The sequence below is a fragment of the Salmo trutta genome, chromosome 10 (assembly GCF_901001165.1).
Source record: "Salmo trutta chromosome 10, fSalTru1.1, whole genome shotgun sequence".
In the NCBI taxonomy this organism is placed as follows: domain Eukaryota; kingdom Metazoa; phylum Chordata; class Actinopteri; order Salmoniformes; family Salmonidae; genus Salmo; species Salmo trutta.
The window spans coordinates 35,361,835-35,383,379 of NC_042966.1; the positions used below are offsets into that span (position 1 = coordinate 35,361,835).

General features: G+C 39.8%; 1 protein-coding gene across 1 annotated transcript in view; it reads left to right on the forward strand.

The window, feature by feature from the left end:
• LOC115201639 (tetraspanin-15) overlaps positions 1–21,545 on the forward strand; it is a 34,010-nt gene that overhangs the window by 4,214 nt on the left and 8,251 nt on the right. The window contains exons 2-7 of the mRNA XM_029765436.1: positions 3,844–4,029; positions 8,877–8,951; positions 10,764–10,859; positions 14,063–14,179; positions 18,984–19,034; positions 19,325–19,441. Coding sequence (XP_029621296.1) covers positions 3,844–4,029; positions 8,877–8,951; positions 10,764–10,859; positions 14,063–14,179; positions 18,984–19,034; positions 19,325–19,441 — 642 coding nt within the window. The remainder of the gene's footprint in view (positions 1–3,843; positions 4,030–8,876; positions 8,952–10,763; positions 10,860–14,062; positions 14,180–18,983; positions 19,035–19,324; positions 19,442–21,545) is intronic.

Below are 21,545 nucleotides of genomic sequence, written 5' to 3' on the forward strand. Positions count from 1 at the left end.
CCTTTTACGGAGGTGTTTCATTTAAGGATTTGACATGATTATCTGCTGCACATGCGAGTCAATAGGTTCTTATCATTAGAAATAGTCCTCAGCAATTAGAATAATTAGTGTTATTTTATGTGCCTTGAGTGTCCTGTTAAATATATCTAGTAGTGATGCTTAATGCACTCACACAGTCACTGAAACGTCCGGACTCTGATGTCAATGCTTACGTCTTGGATGCTTTTAGTAGCCTGTCTTCATGCCATATAAAGTCACATAAGTCATTGAAAAACAAGTTGCTATTATCAAGAGGTTCATGAATAGAACCAAGGATGGTGTTTTGTTCCACTAAAATTGCTTCTGTTAAGAGGACAGTGAGAGGACAGGGCAGGGTATATTTTACTTTTTGTCCTGGATGAACACTCATGCGTACCAGCACTGTCGTTGAGTACTGCCTTTTAGATACCACTAATTTACAACTTCCACAACTCACAACAAGTTGAGGTCATGGTCCCTTGTCCCTGCTGATGTTCCTGTCTAGACCAGCAGACAGACACGCTGCCTTACCCTTGGTGCACCATTCCACATGGTCTGTTTGACATTAGGACAGCAATTTAATGTGTTGTGAGCACAGAAACAAATGCAAACCCTTACAGAAAAAAAATTGCAGTCAGAGTGCGGTATACAAATACCTCATCCAAAATAACTTTTTTTTTTTACTTCAGTACTTTTTTCAGTGTAACTGCAGTTACAGTGCAGTATAACTGCAGTTCAACTGCTTCACAGTGCAGTGATTCTGCAATTACTGCGTCCAAAATACCACAGTCGACTGCAGTTACTGCACTTTTATTGCAGTTTCAAAACGGCAATCTTTTTTTGTAAGGGAAAGGCATGTGAATGACAGCCTTTGTGTTTTGTATGGATTTTATAGTGACTGTATTATACAGTACTTTATAGGCCTATGGCCTGTTTACCGCCAAACTCTGTTCCTCCCTTGGGTGTTTGCATGTAGATGAGGAGTTTTACCTAGCAACCACATATAGCGCCCTCCATTTGGACTGGTATCAAGGGATCGAAAAGCCTTGTACTTTCCTGTGTAGGCCTACATTGTGGTATCAATCTCAGTTCAGAACGCAGTGCCGCCTCATAGCTGTTTGGTGTCTCTTTCAATTACCGACCACCTGTAGCATCAGAGGTCACAATCACAACAGCAGAGCTCAGTGTTCTATTTGCAATTAAAACCTCTGGCATTATGTGTACAGCTAGTTTCTTTTGAATTACTAACAAAGCCAGAATTGCTGCATTGATGTTTGAAGAGAAAATCTAATTGGCCCTGAAGTGGGGAAAGCTGTCCAATCAGCTGCCTGTGGCCCACCTGCCACCTGGGGAAACAGTCATTCATAGACCCAGAGACACTGATTAGTTGTCACAGGTATAAGATGTAATGAACACCGGAGAACGACACCTTTGTAATACTACATCAGGATTACATACTGGTTCATTAGTGCTGGAGGAGTTACTATTCCCAATGGAAAATGAATACTATCGCTACCTCGCAGTTGCTTTCCAACCAACTGCTTACTGTTTAACTTACTGTTAAACCAAGGTGTTTCTGTGCTTGCATTAACGTGTTGTGATTTTAAATAGATTGTTTCCTATTAACTTTCATTACTTTTAAAGAGTGAGCCCTTCTCCTTGCTGGAATTATTTTGACACTTTTAGTAAAAGATCAGATGTATTGCTTTTCTGCTAATGCTTAGCAAACTAATCAGCTAATTGAAATGGCAATGGACAGCCAATAAACGTAATCCCTCAAATTAGAATTAATCTTTGCATTGAAGTGTATACTCTAAGAACTCTGAATCAATGGGTATTCTATTACATCTAAACTGTTACCTAGCACAGATGTTATTTACTGATGAATTACCCAGTGGGAGCCATCCCACTGGGCACAAACTGGTTGAATCAACGTTGTTTCCACGTCATTTCAACAAATCAATGCAATGTCTTGAAATTCTTGCATAAGATTTTCAGATTTTATATGAATAAAGACTTGCTAAAGTGCCCAAATTCCAGTGTTGGGTAGTAGTGAACTACATGTAGTTCAACTAGTAATTTAACTACATTTTGCAGTAACTGGGTGGTAGTTCAACTGAATTCTAATCTATGTAGTATTTTCAGTAGTTAGTTATATTCTCGCCGTGTAGCTAACTACTGGAACTACACACTATTTTTTTTCTGCAAAAAGAAAAGAAAATATGGGTGCAGTAGGCCAGAATCTCCTTTTCGACATCTGTAGCCATGAAATGTTTTGAAAGGCTGGTCATGGCCCACATCAACACCACCATCCCAGACACCCTGGACCCACTCCAATATGCATACCGCCCCAACAGGTCCACAGATAATGCAATCTCTATTGCACTCCACACTACCCTTTCCCACCTGGACAAAAGAGACACCTACGTGAAAATGCTGTTTATTGACTACAGCTCAGCATTAAACACCATAGTGCCCATAAAGATCATCACTAAGCTAAGGACTCTGGGACTAAACACTTCCCTCTGCAACTAGATCCTGGAGGAGGTCAGAGACCAGGCTATGTGGTGCCAGGACAACAACCTCTCACTCATTGTCAGCAAGACAAAGTTGCCGAGCACGCCCCCATTCACATCACCGGGGCTGTAGTGGAGCGGGTCGAGAGCTTCAAGTCCCTCGGTGTCCACTTCACTAAGGACCTATCATTGTCCAAACCCATCAACACAGTCTTGGAAGAGGGCACAACAATGCCTCTTCCCCTTCAGCAGGCTGAAAAGATTTGGCATGGGCCCTCATGTCCTCAAAGTTCTACAGCTGCACCATTGAGAGCATCTTGACTGGCTGCATCACCACTTGGTAGTGTTGTCACGATACCAGATTTTATTACTTCGATACCAGATTTAGTATCATAATACTCAATACCGAAACAATACTCGATACTGAAACGATACCATGGCAAAAAAAAGAAAGTGTATTAGCTAAATTGACAGAATATTTTTTTTTTTACATTGAATGTGTTGATAACTAGTAGAACAAATATAATTTCTTTATGAATTGTGATGCCTTCGTGCCATTTTTAAAAAAAATCTCATTAAACAAAATGTATAAAATCTCCTAAGCCTTTATTTACCACAGACCTTATTTTCGGCATTTATCCCAAAAATCCATTAATTTGTCATGTTGTTTTGCTGCTATGTTGTTGTCTTAGGTCTCTCTTGATGTGATGTGTGTTTTGTCCTATATTTTTAAATCCCAGCCCCCGCAGGAGCCCTTTTGCCTTTTTGGTAGGCCGTTATTGTAAATAAGAATTTGTTCTTAACTGACTTGCCTAGTTAAATAAAGGTTAAATAAATACATTTACCCATGTCCAACGTACCATGGTGGAGTTAGTGCCTACGAAATGTATACTACGATTCCCAGAGTGCATTTCACTTCCCAGGGTGCAATGCTCCGCCCAGGGCTTCTGGCTGCTACTCGCATGATTGCATTTCACATTACTTTTGAGTTGTGTAATTATATTATAATGCTTACATGAATGTCATGCTGAATATATTCATGTCATTGTCATTCAAAAATAATTCTAATTGGCATCCAGAGTGGCGCTGTGGTCTAAACTTTTTTTGTTATTAAGTTGAATATGTGCTCTTTATGACAGAATGTTTAAAATTAGGTGAAATAATACTAAGTTATACTATTCAAAAAGGGCATGGAACATGGATACTGGTGAGGTGGAACAACCCATTTTATAAGTAACCTTTCAGTATAGGTAACCACTCTTGTCCCCTATACTAAATTCTCTCATCTCCATGTTTCTATTTCCGGTAGCTGGTTGGTGCGTTCGTCCTAGCCATCGGTATCTATGCGGAGGTGGAGCGGCAGCGCTACAAAACCCTGCAGGGGGTGTTCCTGGCCCCCGCCATCATCCTCATTGTCCTGGGGGTGGTGATGTTCATTGTGTCCTTCATCGGTGTGTTAGCCTCCCTCAGGGACAACCTGCTGCTCCTCAAAGTGGTGAGTAGTAGACTCACACAATTGCATACAAGACTGGGATATAAGTTTGAGGTTTATCAGGTTCAATACACACCAGACCTGGTTCAAATGCATACAGTGCCTTCAAAGTACTCATACCCCCTTGACTTTTTACACATTTTGTTTTGTTACAGCCTGAATTTAAAAATGTGTTAGTACCCCATCATGTCAAAGTGGAATTATGTTTTTAAATGTATTCAACCCCTTCGTTATGGCAAGCCTAAATAAGTAAAAAGGTGCTTAACAAGTCACATAATAAATTATATGAACTCTGTGTGCAATAATGGTGTTTAACATGATTTTTCAATGACTACCTCATCTCTGTACCCCACACATACAATTATCTGTAAGGTCCCTCAGTTGAGCAGTGAATTGCAAGCAGATTCAATAACAAAGACCAATAAGGTTTTCCAATGCCTCACAAAGAATGGTACCTATTGGTAGATGGGTAAAAAAAAAAAAGCAGACATTGAATATCTCTATGAGCATGATGAAGTTATTAATTACACTTTGGATGGTATATCAATACACCCAGTCACTACAAAGATAAAGGCGTCCTTCCTAACTCAGTTGCTGAAGAGGAAGGAAACCGTTCAGGGATTTCACCATGAGGCCAATTGTGACTTTAAACAGTTACAGGGTTTAATGGCTGTGATGATAAAAAACTGAGTATGGATGAACAGCATTGTAGTTACTCCACAATACTAACCTAAATTACAGAGTGAAAGGAAGGAAGCCTGTACAGAATAAAAATATTCCAAAACATGCATCCTGTTTGTAATAAGGCACTAAGTAAAACTGTAATAATTGTTGCAAAGAAATTAACTTTCTGTTCTGAATACAAAGCATTATGTTTGGGGCAAATCCAACACAACACAACACATCACTGAGTACCACTCTTCATATTTTCAAGCATGGTGGTGGCTGCATCATGTTATGGGTATGCTTGTCATCGGCAAGGGCTAGGGAGATTTGTTGTTGTTGATACAAATAAATGGAATAGAGCTAAGCACAGGCAAAATCCTAGAGCAAAACCTGGTTCAGTCTGCTTTCCACCAGACACTGGGACACAATAACCTAAAACACAAGGCCAAATATACACTATAGTAGCTTATCAAGATGACATTCATTGAATGTTCCTGAATTGCCTAGTTACAGTTTTGACTTAAATCGGCTTGAAAATCTATGGTAAGACTTAAATGGATGTTTAGCAATGATCAACAACCAATTTGATAGAGCTTGAATAATTTTTAAAACAAAAATGTGCAAATATTGTACAATCCATATATCGAAAACTTACTCACTCACAGCTGTAATCTCTGCCTAAGGTATTCACTCAGGGGTGTGAATACTTATGTAAATGAGAGATTTCTGTATTTCATTTTTAATACATTTGCAAAAATGTCTAAACGTGTTTTTCACTTTGTCATTATGGGATGTTTTGTGTAGGGGGGGGGTATATTTAATCCATTTTGAATTCAGGCTGTAACAACACAATGTGGAGTAAGTCAAGGGGTACTTTCTGAATGCACTGTATGTCAAATACAGTATGTTCATGTATTTAAGCTGTGCTTTATTTACCTTGGGCTTTACAATTATGGGACTATTTCATTAGTTCCGTTGTACCTGGGGGAAAAATGGTTGGTCGCTAAATCCGGCTAGCTGGAGCTCGTCTGAGCGGTTGGCAGGATATGCCCTCACCTGCTATAAACTTAATGCTGATTGGTTTTGGTTCTGTCAACTATAGTGCTGTTCAGTTAGAACATGATGTGTAGGCCCATCACTGTAACTTGGTCACCAGCTCCGTCCATTAGAAGGTTTTATATACAGTGCATTCGGAAAGTATTCAAACCCCTTGATTTTTTCCCCCCCTACATTTTGTTACATTACAGCCTTATCCTAAAATGGATTAAATAGTTATTTTCCCTCATCAATGTACACACAATACCCCATAATGACAAAGTGAAAAGCAATTTTTTTGATTGTTGCAAAACCCCGAAAATATCACATTTACATAAGTATTCAGAGCCTTTACTCAGTACTTTGTTGAAGCACCTTTGGCAGCAATTACAGCCTTGAGTATTCTTGTGTATGACGCTACAAGCTTGGCACACCTGTATTTGGGGAGTTTCTCCCATTCTTCTCTGCAGATCCTCTCAAGCTCTGTCAGGTTGGATGAGGAGTGTCGCTGCACAGCTATTTTCAGGTCTCTCCAGAGATGTTAGATCGGGTTCAAGTCCGGGGTCTGGCTGGGCCACTCAAGGACATTCAGAGACTTGTCCCGAATCCACTCCTGCATTGTCTTTGTGCTTCAGGTCGTTGTCCTGTTGGAAGGTGAACTTGCGCTCCAGTCTGAGGTCCTTAGCGCTCTGGAGCAGGTTTTCATCAAGGATCTCTCTGTACTTTGCTCCGTTCATTGCTCCCAGTCCCTGCCACTGAAAAACATCCCCACATCATGATGCTGCCACCATGCTTCACCGTAGGGATGGTTCCAGGTTTCCTCCAGATGTGACATTTGGCATTCAGGCCAAAGAGTTCAATCTTGGTTTCATCAGACCAGAGAGTCTTGTTTTCTCATGGTCTGAGAGTCATTTAGGTGCCTTTTGGCAAATTCCAAGCGGGCTGTAACGTGCCTTTTACTGATTTGCCGCTTCCGTCTGGCCACTCTACCATCAAAGGCCTAATTGGTGGAGTAATGCAGAGATGGTTGTCCTTTTGGAAGGTTCTCTCATCTCCACAGAGGAACTCTGGATCTCTGTCAGTGACCGTCGGGTTCTTGGTCACCTCCCTGACCAAGGCCCTTCCTTCTGCCCCAATTGCTCACTTTAGCCGGGCGGCCGGCTCTAGAAAGAGTCTTGGTGGTTCCAAACATCTTCCATTTAAGAATGATGGAGGACACTGTGTTTTTTGGGACCTTCAATGCTGCAGAATTTTTTTGGTAGCCTTCCTCATGGAGCTCTACGGACAATTCCTTTGACCTCATGGCTTGGTTTTTGCTCTGACGTACACTGTCAGCTGTGGGATCTTAATATAGACAGGTGTGTGTACCTTTCCAAATCATGTCATATCAATTGAATTTACCACAGGTGGACTCCGATAAAGTTGTAGAAACATCTCAAGGATGACCAGTGGAAACAGGATGCACCTGAGCTCAATTTTGAGTCTCATAGAAAAGGGCCTTGATACTTTTTTTAAATAAGATATTTCTGTTTAGTTGATTACATTTTTTAGCAAAAAATTCTTAACCTGTTTTCGCTTTGTCATTATGGGGTATTGTGTTTAGATTGGTGAGGGGTGGAAAAAAAGTATTTAATCCATTTTAGAATAAGGCTGTAACGTAACAAAATGTGGGAAGGGGTCTGAATGCTTTCCAAATGCACTGTGGGTGTGGTGCACAACACTTCAAGAGAGAAAAATAGTATGTAAGAGTCCTTAATTATAGAAATCTTCTTGAGGTGGCAGGGGAACATGCTCTGACTTGAGGTGTGCTGGGTGGAGACCTGGACTGCATCCAAGTGCACTGATTGGTTGGAATTGAGAGAGCTGTAGGCTGTCATTGTAAATAAGAATTTGTTCTTAACTGACTTGCCTAGTTAAATAAAGGTAAAAAAAAATGGTTGACAGGTCTGAAGGCCAGTCAGGTTAAAAGGGCCAGCCTTTTTTACAGTACAATTCCATTGGTTTCAGTTGTTAAATTCTAAGGAGTTCCAATCTGCAACACTCACTGCATGGACATGGAATGAGCCTTATAATGTGCTTCTGTGACTGTGAACATTCCTTGAAACAACAGTCTTTCTCAATATAATTTCAGGTCTTCAGTGCTAGTGGCACGAGACAATTTAGCTCATATCAGTATGCAAAGTATGTGCTAAGCCATAAATGTTACCTGGAAATGTTTGCATAGCGTCACAGTTGGCTGGGTTGTTATAGCTTGATTTGTCTGCAAAGTCAAACAAGCGGTAATTAAGACACAACCACTAATGAAAGTCCACTAGCTCCATAATTATCACTGATTTATTAATTTGGAACAGTTTACCCACCCGAGTTGACATTTTGAAATATGTAATCGTACTGTAGCAGGACCTCATCCATTTTGCATTTTTCACTTCGCTCTTATGAATTAATGACCAAATGAATATTAATCACATTTGAGATGGTTGCATCCACTTTTAATGAGACACCAGTAATTGTAGCGTATTGAATTTGATTCCTTTACATAGTTTGACTCACTTTTGAACATATTTGAGTTTTTTTAGTCTTCTACTAAAAGCAAGGTATTTTTAGCCTGAAGAAATTCAGCTATTTTGTTTAATTGGGGAACACTTGATTTTTTTCTGCTGCCGTGCAGGAAACTACAATGCAGGCTGTTTGAATTGAGCCTGATATTAAAAGACGTTAGGCATACAATCAGCAACATCTTAGAATGGTGACCCTTCAATTTCATCAATGATTGATCAATACATTTGTTTTCCAGTACATTTGTTTTCATATATAAAAAGTTGCTATGAAAATGGTAGAGAGCAGCAGCAGTCTAGATGTCAGAGCTAACCGTTGGTTAGCAAGATACGAACAAGGCAGGAATCCCCGAGCTGACAAAGTAAAACTCTGTCTTTCTGTCCCTGAACAAGGCAGTTAACCCACTGTTCCCTGGTAGGCCGTCATTGAAAGTAAGAATTTGTTCTTAACTGACTTGCCTAGTTAAATAAAGTAAAAAAAAATATATAAAATAATTCTGATCAAAGGGACTCTAACCAAATGTCCATTAATAAACCATTAAACTTGACTGTTCTGTGTATTAACCTTTTTTTTAAATGTGTGTTTTTTTTTAGTTTCTCTACACGTTGACAGTCTGTCTTATTCTGGAGCTCCTCGGTGGCATCCTGGCTCTGGTTTTCAGGCATCAGGTACTGTAAACCCCAATTATATCACGTTATTAAACTCATAATCATTGAGAGAAAATCTGTCTCTAAACTCAGCAAAAAAAGAAACGTCCTCTCACTGTCAACTGCGTTTATTTTCAGCAATTTAACATGTGTAAATATTTATATGAACATAAGATTCAACAACTGAGACATAAACTGAACAAGTTCCACAGACATGTGACTAACAGAAATGGAAAAATGTGTCCCTGAACAAAAGGCGTCAAAATCAAAAGTAACAGTCAGTATCTGTTGTGACCACCAGCTGCATTCAGTACTGCAGTGTATCTCCTCCTCGTGGACTGCACCAGATTTGCCAGTTCTTGCTGTGCGATGTGCTGGGCGAAACATTAATTGTTTATGGGTCATTAAACAAGCATGGGAAACAGTGTTTAAACCCTTTTACAATGAAGATCTGTTAAGTTATTTGAATTTTTACGAATTATCTTTGAAAGACCAGGGTCCTGAAAAAGGGCCGTTTCTTTTTTTGCTGAGTTTATATACATGCCGTCTGTTATTGGATACGTTTACCTGGGCTTGTGCAAAGTTCTGATTTTACCTGGGCTTGTGCAAAGTTCTGATTTTAAAGGGGCAATGACCAGCTGCTACATCCATTTTTGGACATATAAATGAATGATATGTACACATTTCGTCTTGAAGAATATAACTTATAAATGCCTCACGAGAGGCCAAAATATAAGCTTGTTTTACTCCAGTGTTTGCAAACACAGTAAATGTAAACAAACACTATATAGCCTCTAGATGGTTAAAACTATAATGTTCATATCATGGATCCTTACATGGCTCTGTCTATGAATTTGAGTGTGGTTACATTTTTCCAGCCCCATCCTTCAGCTTTTTACTGAAACGGTGGCTGGGAGACGCTTTGTTATTGTTTCTACTGCTGATTGCCGCTTTACATTGGAGAGCTAACAAGTTTATGAAACATGTACATTAGAATATGTCAACGTAGTGGGACTAAATCAGTTGTGTTGATATCAGGCATGGATATTAACCGCACATTTGATATCAGATTGCCACTTGTGGTTTCCATGTAGGCATTTTCAAATCTATTGTCTATGATATTCCAATTACCATTGCCTTTTGAAATTCGTGAAAGATTTCTGGCCTTTACATTGTTAAGCCACTAACTTCTGAGAATGTGAGACCCTTAATTTGATATGCTGATATCAATAATACAAAATCAACGAGTTAATGTTTTCTTGCAGTATGACCCTTTCCTGATGTGTGATCAATGACAAGAACAAGATCAGCTTGATAAACACACTTCCATTTGATCTGTATTGAAGATTAGATGTAGAAAACCTAGGAGTCTTTTTAGGAGAAGATGGAAAAACAAGGGAGAAAGTTCTAGAACAAATAGAAAAAAATAATAGCACAGCATTTCACTATTTCATAAATATTTAAGGTAAATGTTTAAACAGCAGTGACTAGTCTAATCTGTAGAGAGAATTGCCATTTTCAAATCTCAACAGTAAGTAATCCTCCAATGGTCAAATGCATATGTTATTGAAAGATATGAATTTAATGTAAACGTCTCCAGTCAGGATAGTTTTCAATCAAAAATAGGTTACACAGGCATTTGTCTCTGAGGAATTTCTCATGACTGAATTTAGGTCATTTTTATTGAGAGGAGGAATAAAGGGAGAGTGTCAGTCAGTAAAGAGTTCCCCAATTTTTAAAAATGGAATCATTGTTATAATGCTGCCTCCACACTAATATCTCAATCCTACAGTCTTAATACATTTCACCCTGTATTTTACTTTTCCACCATAGACAGTGGATCTCTTAAACAAAAACATTCGCAAAGGAATGGTGAATTACTACGACGATCTGGATTTCAAAAACATCATGGACTTTGTTCAGAGAAAGGTAAGATTTCTGTTTGAAAAATAAGTGGATTTTCTTTGAAACTGTTTGCTAGCTTTTCCCTCCATTGCTGTTGACCAAATGTAATTTTGGATTATTCACTTTGTGACATGGTGGTTGGCCAACTCAAGGGCGAAGAACAGTTTGTATTTAGAGGATTCCTACTGGGTTGGAGAGCGGTGGATGCTGTCCATGCAGCATTTGGAGTTCTCATTCTCACACCTAACCTTAACCAAATGTGTTATTGAGAAGTCTTTTTCACCAGCGACCCTGCTTTGAGTTGTTACACAGGAGGACTACTGATGATCGAATAGTCACCTATGTTTAAATCAAACACAAGCATTGGGATTTATTTTGAGCATTATACTCACCATATTTTATTCCATGAGCAACACCAAGCCGTTTTGTAGGATGGAAAACGTTGAAGGAAATAACTACTTGGAAACTGTGAATGTTGGAGGACAGGTCTGTCTCCCATAATAGAATATTAATGTGTCATTCTGTCTCAATTCTCTCCAACTGTGACGTGTTTGACATATCCTGAACCACGTCAAACACGGGAGCTTTGACAATCCCCACTGAGGAAGGTAGTGGTGTTAGTTTGGACTTGTTGATAGGAGGTAAATCAATACAACTGAATTGAGTGAATGCTGCTGTCCCGTTTTTATAGCCTTGAAAACCCTTCCAGGTTAATAGAAAGGAAAACTGTTTCTAAACTCACTATTGAATAAGAGTTTGTGTGTTGGAGCGCTTTCGCCCTAGGTACTTTGACAGGGTTTTCACAGAGAATATTTTTCTTAAGTGCAGGCTTATGGTGAGATGTTGAACTGCTTCAGGTTAGACAGTGTTTGAGTCTACGTCGGACTTATTTTTAGAGTGCCAGGGAGTAAGTGTAGTTCAGTTTGCTTTTAACTCGGAGGCGTTTCGCCAGCCAAGTTGGAGACTGCCTCTGGAAGTGGTCACTCAGGTTCTATGGGGGAAATGATTGTATTGTGTACCGTAGGATGTCTTTCATGATGGGTTTAGTGGCGTCCGAGGCACAGCTTTTTAGGGACACGTGACTTTCTGCCACTGGATTGAGACCTCTGCAAATGTATTTGCATAAAAAATGTTCCCTTCACAGGACTGTGAAAAGGTACACTATTAAAATGCAAAACATTTGTGAATGTTCAATGACAATCTTTACGCTTTTAAGCAAAGGTCTCTGCTATTCCAAGTCGTTGCATGTGTATGTAATGACTGTAATTATAGCAGGGTATTTTAATAGCACTCAAATGGATGCACGTATATCAAGCCTCTTTGGCAGAACACTAGATGGCTGAATTAGATTTCTAGCTCGTGGTGTGATATTTCGCTTCAAGGTTTTGCGTGTGTCCAAAACAAACATTTAACATTTAGCACAGGCCGGTTTTTGTTTATTGATCTTTAGAGTAGGCCTAGTATTGCTTTAGCTTGGGTTAGTTCTTACTCTCTGATGTTAGTCTGTACAGGCCTACATGGTCTCTGTGGTGAACCATGGAGTTGGTGCATAGCGCTTGTAGAATCTGCTGGAGAAAAGGTTACTTGCTAATCTCCCTAAGCACAAACAAGGACTCTCTACCTCGTGCTTGTAACTCAATCATGTCAGAGCCACTCCACCTCATTAGTTCTCCATCATCACATCCATGTTTTTTTTGTGGGTTTTCTTCAGGAATAAATATGTTCATAGGTAAAGATGCCCTGATTTCTAAGTGATTCTCTTACAATCTTGATTTTGAAAGCCACTCAACTAAGAGTGTCTAGTTTACTGGAACTAGCTAAATGCTGAAGTAATTAACCAGAGAGCCATTCAAATGAGTTGGGGGACTGGCATAGGAATCCTGCTGCTCGTAAAAAAAATAAAAAGTGGACTAATATTTATTCATACATTCCCCCATGAGAGCAGTTGGCCCAATGAATGAATGCAGAATAGTGAATATCCATATTATTCAAGTAGAATGTGGAATTTACTTCTGGACATTCTTAATAACAGTGTTAATTTTGATCCCTTCACTGAAACTTTACAGGGTTCTAAATGACCAAATGATGTTTCACACCCATAATGCTTCTGGTATAGTACACTTAAAACTTTCAGAATCCTATCCAGCTAATTGAAAAAGTACTAGCAAATTGCTCTAGGTGTTTTAAGAGCCTTTTTTAAGGTATGAGATTTGAAGACAAAGCAGACCCACAGTGTGTATCTCAGCTCTTGTAAATTATAGTAATTGCAAAAGCTCAACGTGTAAACAACCTTGCTGTACCAGAGCAGAAAAGTTAGAAATTGTACTTGAAGTTCAAACTAACAACAATTTTAAAGCCCTTTTATAAGGCTATAGTTCTATGCTTCAAAAATAATGTATAAGCAAATGGCATGCTAGAGTGTGGTAAAGCTAAGAGTTATGCCACTTGTTGTGCATGATGTAAGGACCTGTTACACACATCCAATACAACATGTTTTTATCTGAGTACACATAAAGGGTTTTTGACCGCTTAATTAAGCCTTTAAAGTTTTGTTTTAAAGAGGGATCAAGGTATAGGCCAGTGGCATAGCGCAGTTTGGAAGCGATTACAGTGGAGTCTTTCTAGGTAAGTCTCTAAAAGCTTTGCACACCTGGATTTTACAATATTTTGCACATTTATTCTTTTTTTATTTTTTATTCTTCAAGCTTTGTCAAGTTGGTTGTTGATCATTGCTAGACAACCATTTTCAAGTCTTGCCATAGATTTTCAAGCAGATTGAAGTCAAAACTGTAACTCGGCCACTCGGGAACATTCAATGTCTTCTTGGTAAGCAACTCCAGTGTAGATTTGGACTTATGTTTTCGGTTATTGTCCTGCTGAAAGGTGAATTCATCTCCCAGTGTCTGGTGGAAAGCAGACTGAACCAGGTTTTCCTCTAGGCTTTTGCCTGTGCTTCATTCTGTTTATTTTTTATCCTGGGGAAAAACTCCCCAGTCCTTAATCATTACAAGCATACCCATAGCATGATGCAGCCACTCCTATGCTTGATTATATGGAGAGTGGTACTCAGTATTGTATTGGATTTCAAACATAACACAAATGTTTTTTGCAGTATTACTTGAGTGTGTTGTTGCAAACAGGATGTTTTGTAATACTGCTATAGGCCTACCATTCTATAAGTGTTTTGATTGTTAATACAACTATGTTGTTCTGTCTGTTCTTTACAGTTCAAATGTTGTGGAGGGCAGGAGTACAAAGACTGGGAAGTGAACATGTACCATAACTGTACAGCTCCTGGACCGCTGGCTTGTGGAGTGCCTTACACCTGCTGCCTCTCAAACAAGGTCTCTGCTGCTCTTCCATCGAGAGCTCATTATGCAAATGACTATATAATAGATCGTTATTTAAATCCATTTTAATGCAAATGTGAAAAAATAAATAATAATAAATCTGTCACAGTACCCAACCTAACACACGACACGCTGGGAGCAACAGGGTCAACTCAGTGGAGCAGTTTTGGGGGTTTAAGTTTCTTGCTTGAGGACAAGACGGCAGTAGGTAGCATAGGGGATAATGATGCCAGCAACCCTCTGACTGCAGTTCACTCCCGCCTGCTTTTATCCATCAGTTCTGTGTTTCAAACCAATAACCTTCCAGTTACTGGCCCGCCTCTCTAACCTCGAGGCTACTGTTTTCTCCAAGTGACACATTTCACAAGTTCACATTTTGATCTGACAAGTGTCTGGTGGAAAGCAGACTGAATCAGGTTATTTCCACTCATAACTGAACTGTTTAGCCTTGTCTTGTTTCAGCAGAGAATGTTTTGTCGTCACACATACCGGTGCAGTGAAATGTGTTGTTTTACAGGGTTAGACATAGTCATATGGCACCTCTGGAGCAGATTAGGGCTAAGTGCTCAAGGGGCATATCCACACATTTTTCACCTTGTCGGCTCGGGGTATTCGAATCAGCGACCTTTTGGTTACTGGCCTAACGCTCTAAACGCTAGAATACCTGCCGCCTTATTGGAGACCACATCCACTGCATGTCCCCTAATACATTTGCATACTTGTGGAAAACTATTCATCAGTAGCTTAGATTTGATCTCTGTATCTCTAGATGCCCCCTATGACATTTGTTCCCCTCTGTGTTGTTCTGATCCCTACATTCAACAGTAGGGTCATTCTTGAATTGCGTTGGCATTTTGGCATTGCGTTCTTTTTATTATAATTTATTTGGGTACCTCATCCCATTCTAAATGACAACTATGACAGCTTAATGACTGTTTAAAATTGTTGTTATCATGATGATAATATTGTGCCGCCAGTAGGAGTAGTAACACCAATGACAGAAACACCAATAACAAATAGGTAATTGAGGATATTCTTAAATGGAGGCCACAGATGCTCAAATCTAAGGTCGGTAACCATTTCAAAATAATTTACTAAAGTGATATGATTGAATCATTTTGCTCACCATGTAATTTCTCTTCATTTAAATTGAGTTAACACCAGAAACACGTTTTATTAAGGCATACCAAATTATCAATGGAATCCTCAAATGGATGACCTACCAGAAGGCTGTGATTAACTCATACATTTCTTTAATATAGACCCCTCGCCTGATAAGTTTGCCACTGGAGGGAATGCTCAAGGTCCCTGTATAACTTTGTAATAAGTGATTTTTCAAGGCAGTATTTTATTTAACCTTTTACTTAACTAGGCAAGTCGGTTAAGAACACATTCTTATTTCCAATGACGGCCTACACCGGCCAAACCCTAACCCGGACGACGCTGGGCCAATTATGCGCCGCCCTATGGGACTCCCAATCATGGCCGGTTGTGATACAGCCTGGAATCAAACCAGGGTCTGTAGTGATGCCTCTAGCACTGAGATGCAGTGCCTTAGACCGCTGTGCCACTCGGGAGCCCCCGGTAACACCAATGACAACTTGGACATATATATTTGTTTTAAAGTATTTTAATAGCCTTATTTGTTTTTATTGAGCTATACAATATATTGTTTATTTTCTAGCATTTAAAATAAATATCTCTAAATCTGAAAAATATGTCACTAGAACTGTACTCATCACTACTGGGACAAGCCAATTTGCTCGCCCTTAGTTCTTTAAACAATGCATCAAAACAGAGGTTTTGAAGTATAAAGGACTTGCATTATGTTTTATTATTGATAAACAGTTCCATATAAACACAAACCAGTATGATGTGCAACTATTTGTAATTGTAAAGTGTTTTTCATGGTTTCTGAGGCGAGGGACTCAAATGCCATCACAATTCAATATCACAGCTTGCAATACTTGCAATTGTATTGCGTATAATTTATCTGGTGAGAGGCAGAAGTCAACCTTGACTTTTTAAATGTCATCAACCATTGCCAGAAACATTCCACATGGGGAAAGAGGGTAATTGGGATCTTTGTTAATCAATATCATGGGGCAGTGATTTGGTTCTGTTTTCACTCATAGCTAAGTAGAAACATTAATTGAAAAGATTAATGTTGTGAACTCTGACAAAAAATCTGACAGTGAAAAAACTTTGCATTATTCATTTGCTGAGAAAGCAATTGAATGTATATGTAAGGTACACACAATCCATCAATCAGCAGGGGTCCGGGACAAGGTAGTGCACCAGGTGTAGTTAGGTCAGGGGTCCGGGACAAGGTAGTGCACCAGGTGTAGTTAGGTCAGGGGTCCGGGACAAGGTAGTGCACCAGGTGTAGTTAGGTCAGGGGTCCGGGACAAGGTAGTGCACCAGGTGTAGTTAGGTCAGGGGTCCGGGACAAGGTAGTGCACCAGGTGTAGTTAGGTCAGGGGTCCGGGACAAGGTAGTGCACCAGGTGTAGTTAGGTCAGGGGTCCGGGACAAGGTAGTGCACCAGGTGTAGTTAGGTCAGGGGTCCGGGACAAGGTAGTGCACCAGGTGAAGTTAGGTCAGGGGTCCGGGACAAGGTAGTGCACCAGGTGAAGTTAGGTCAGGGGTGCACAGCTGCAGGCAGAAAAGCAGCACTGGATCATCAGCTGGAACAGGTGGACTGGCTACAGGAACCGCCAGGAATCATCAGGTCAGGCTGTCCTCAGGCACGGTGCTGCGGCCCTCTGGGAGGGGAGACGTAGCACTCAGAGACCCCATGTTTTGTCTGTGGATGTGAGCCTTTACCAGCTCCTCTCCCTCTCTCTCTGAGACCCCAGCTGACCAGGCAGGGTGTCACTCAGCAGAACTGACAACCACTTTGTGCTCTTAAAAAGTACAAAGAGAACATAGGCAGGTGGGGACAGGGGGCTTATGCTGCCATGCCGCTGTAAGAGGATCTGGCTCTGAATCCTAATATGTTGTCCTGATGGCTCTCAATCCTAATATGTTGTCCTGATTTTAAATGGCAAGGTAAAAAAAGACTCAGTCTATTTCATTTAACTGCTTATGGACATGCAAACCTTTTTGTCTAATGTTGTCTCAAAGATTTCAAGTTTTAACCTGTGGCCGAAATAGCAAGTCAAAATGTGCATGCTTTCTAATTCAAGCTTATGATTTTCTCCAGCTGTGCACCCCTGACCTTTCTCCATATATATTTGTTCTTAACTGACTTGCCTAGTTAAATAAAGGTTACATTTAAAATATATATATATTCAGTCAGTCGCTGGGATCTGAGATGTAGTAGCAGAGAACCTTCAGGGAAAATCCCCCACCCATCTGGCTTAATGGTTTCTCTTATCTCTAAACTCAAGATATTGACACCTCACAAGGCTTCACAGAAAAGCGTGAGACAAAAAATCTTGCGTTGTTTGTCCACAATTAAAATCCGGTCTCTGTTTTTTATTCCCTTCAGTCTGGAACATGTCTGTCTTAGTTCTTGTCGTTTTATGCCAAGCATAAATTCGGTCTATTGACATTTCAAATGCCTCTACTTGGCAACTCTCCTGAAGTTTCCGTATTTAAAAAAAACAAATAATAAAACAAAAACACTGTCAAAATGCCCATGGGCTGGCTATCATATCACATTTTCTCCTCCATGGTAGCTGTCATTATTGAGCAAAAATATTGAAAGACCACTATTGTTGTTTTCTGAACATGCACAGTTGCTCAGGGATATTTCCGTCAAAATACCCTGAATAATGTATACCTTTATCATTCAAGTGGAATTAATTCAAGTAAAATATAATGGACAACTTATTACAGCATCATTTTGTCTATAAAAAGAGGTAGGTGTCTGTTTTTGAGGAAAAAAGCTGAAGCTAGTAGATTTCTCTGGTGTAGGTCATTCAGGGCTGCATTGATGAGTTGTTTTCCCTCAATTATTATATACTGTTTGTACCTTTTTAATAAATTATGTGGATTGTGGGGCCCTGCAGGGGTTTGGCAATGTTTAACAACTTGTTTCAACTTGCCTTTTCTTTCAAAAATTTTGAAAAACTGAGCATTCTGTCGCATTGCTTACTAATATTTAAATCAAGGTCTTAGCTAATATTTTAAATGAGGTTTATCGATTGCTCTTTTGAGCTTGTTCTCTGGCTGGACATTGGGCTACACATCCATTGTGTAAATCATTTGAACATGCCGAATTTTGCGTTGGCTTGTGTTTTGCGTTCCCTAATGCGATGACTGATTTTTTTTGTGAACTCTCTCTCTCTCTCTCTCTGAGGGATAATGGCTATGTAGCTATTAGCTGGACTCCCACGAGCCAAGTAGCCTGAAATCCAGAACCTGTTTTGCTGACTTTCCACTCCTTGTACTCTATGTAGTTAGCATGACAAGGAGTAGAATGTTTTCCCAGGCTACTATCTAAAGGGCCAAACTTCTAAAATAGTTCAACTACACCAGGGCTTCTGAGCCTGTTTGACATGAGATCTAATATTTCTAACATCTGTTTAGAAGATCGACAAGTCAAAGGGTTCCCACGTTTAGACATTTCATTAATTTTCCCAGAACTTTGTACACACAAGCATCAAGCTGTTTTGACTTTGTTTGAGAAAAGCAAGTGGAGATTGTAGAGGAGATTCTTCAAAATGCTGAATTATTTGGATAATCCTCATCAAAAGATGTATCCTAACTTCAAATATGCTTGTGTAACCAGCCTATAATGTTCTGAAATATGTTACATCCCTTTGACATAGTATTATCTTGCTCCTTTTCAGCCTAATGAAGTTGCCAACACACTATGTGGATATAAGGTCCTTGAAAATGAGGTAAGACTTGTCTGATCGTAATGTTGTCTCAATGTCTCTCACCGGCTCAATTTCTAAATGTGAAAGTCTAAATGTGAAATGTATGTGTACCGCTGTCATACAAAGGAACAGTGCCGACCAATAACCAAAGTTTCAAATTAATCTTTTGCTTTTTAAACATATCTGAAAGACCATATCACACACATTCATAGCCGCGGGAAGTAGTGGTGCTGAGGATGCTGCAGCACCCCTATCCCCATAAAGGTCTGCCATTTACATGTTTACACTGTACATTCTGTCCCTCCTGTCAGAGGCTGGCCTTGCAGGGAGTCATCTACATCAGAGGTTGTACTGATGCGGTCTTCATCTGGTTAATGGATAACTATAAGATAATGGCTGGCTTGCTGCTTGGCATCTTATTCCCCCAGGTAAGAGTTAACCACCATGTCAGACTGACATCTGATGTCCACCAATATTACACAATGAATGATTAACGACGTCGTGGGCTCAGAACTTTGGTTAATGGCTTTAGCAGAAGGCAGGTACGGGTTTCCACATAACGGTTTAAAAAAATGCCAGTGATTTATTGACAGATGAAGTATTCAGTTACCGTAAATTCCGGACTATAAACCGCAACTTTTTTCCCAGGCTTTGAACCTCGCGGCTTAAACAATGACGTGGCTAATATATGGATTTTTCCCGCTTTCAATTTTTTTTTTCTCCAAAAAAACACATTCTGTGACGTGCTCAGTTTTTTGGCGGCATGAAGCTTTCATTAGACCGATGAAATTGCCGAACGGGTTATTAAGGTCAAACAACTTTTTTTGTTTACTGTTTAGATTAAATCAAGCGCTCTCAAACTTCCCATCATTCTGATTACGGTAGTCCTTTTGTCACCCTCATCATGGCAAAGACACGGAGAAATGCATATGATGCAGCTTTCAAGTTGAAGGCGATTGATCTGGCTGTTGGAAAAGGAAATTGAGCTGCTGCACGGGAGCTTGGCCTTAATGAGTCGATGATAAGACGTTGGAAACAGCAGCGTGAGGAATTGACTCAGTGCAAAAAGACAACTAAAGCTTACTGCTAATTTAAAAAAAAAATTGTTACAAGCCGTGTTTCGTTAAAGCCTGTGTAAAGTTCATTTGTTTCAATGTACCGGTAGGCACCTGCGGCTTATAGACATGTGCGGCTTATTTATGTTCAAAATAATATATTTTTTAAAATTCCGTGGGTGCGGCTTATATTCAGGTGCGCTTAATAGTCCGGAAATTACGGTATATTGTGAGCTCTTTCATATTTGATTTAGGAAATCACTTTAGAAATTGTTTTAGTTCATAAATGTATCCTATTACACAGATTTTTGTGGTGGAGTTTATCGGTTTCTATAATGGACTCATATCTATAATGGTCTCATATACAGTTGAAGTCGGAAGTTTACATATACACTTAGGTTGGAGTCATTAAAACTAGTTTTTCAACCACTCCACAAATGTCTTGTTAACTAACTATAGTTTTGGCAAGTTGGTTAGGACATCTACTTTGTGCATGACACAAGTAATTTTTCCAAAAACTGTTTACAGACAGATTATTTCACTTATAATTCACTGTATCCCAATTCCAGTGTGTCAGAAGTTTACATCCACTAAGTTGACTGTGCCTTTAAACAGCTTGGAAAATTCCAGAAAATGAGGTCATGGCTTTAGAAGCTTCTGTTAGGCTAATTGACATCATTTGAGTCAATTGGAGGTGTACCTGTGGATGCATTTCAAGGTCTACCTTCAAACTCAGTGCCTTTTTTAGCTTGACATCATGGGAAAATCAAAAATCATCCAAGACATCAACAAAAAAAATGTAGACCTCCACAAGTCGGGTTCATCCTTAGGAGCAATTTTCAAACGCCTGTAGATATCTATATCCACAGTAAAATGAGTCCTATATCGACAAAACCTGAAAGGCCGCTCAGCAAGGAAGAAGCCACTGCTCCAAAACTGCCATAAAAAAGCCAGTCTACGGTTTGCAACTGCACATGGGGACAAAGATCGTACTTTTTGGAGAAATGTCCTCTGGTCTGATGAAACAAAAATAGAACTGTTTGGCCATAATGACCATCGTTGGAGGAAAAAGGGGAAGGCTTGCAAGCCGAAGAACACCATCCCAACTGTGAAGCACGGGGGTGGCAGCATCATGTTGTGTGGGTCCTTTGCTGCAGGAGGGACTGGTGCACTTCACAAAATAGATGGCATCATGAGGAAAGAAAATGATGTGGATATATTGAAGCAACATCTCAAGACATCAGTCAGGAAGTTAAAGCTTGGTCGCAAATGGGTCTTACAAATGGACAATGACCCCAAGCATACTTCCAAAGTTGTGGCAAAATGGCTTAAGGACAACAAAGGTATTGGAGTGGCCATCACAAAGCCCTGACCTCAATCCCATAGAAAATTTGTGGGCAGAACTGAAAAAGCGTGTGCGAGCAAGGAGGCCTACAAACCTGACTCAGTTACACCAGCTCTGTCAGGAGGAATGGGC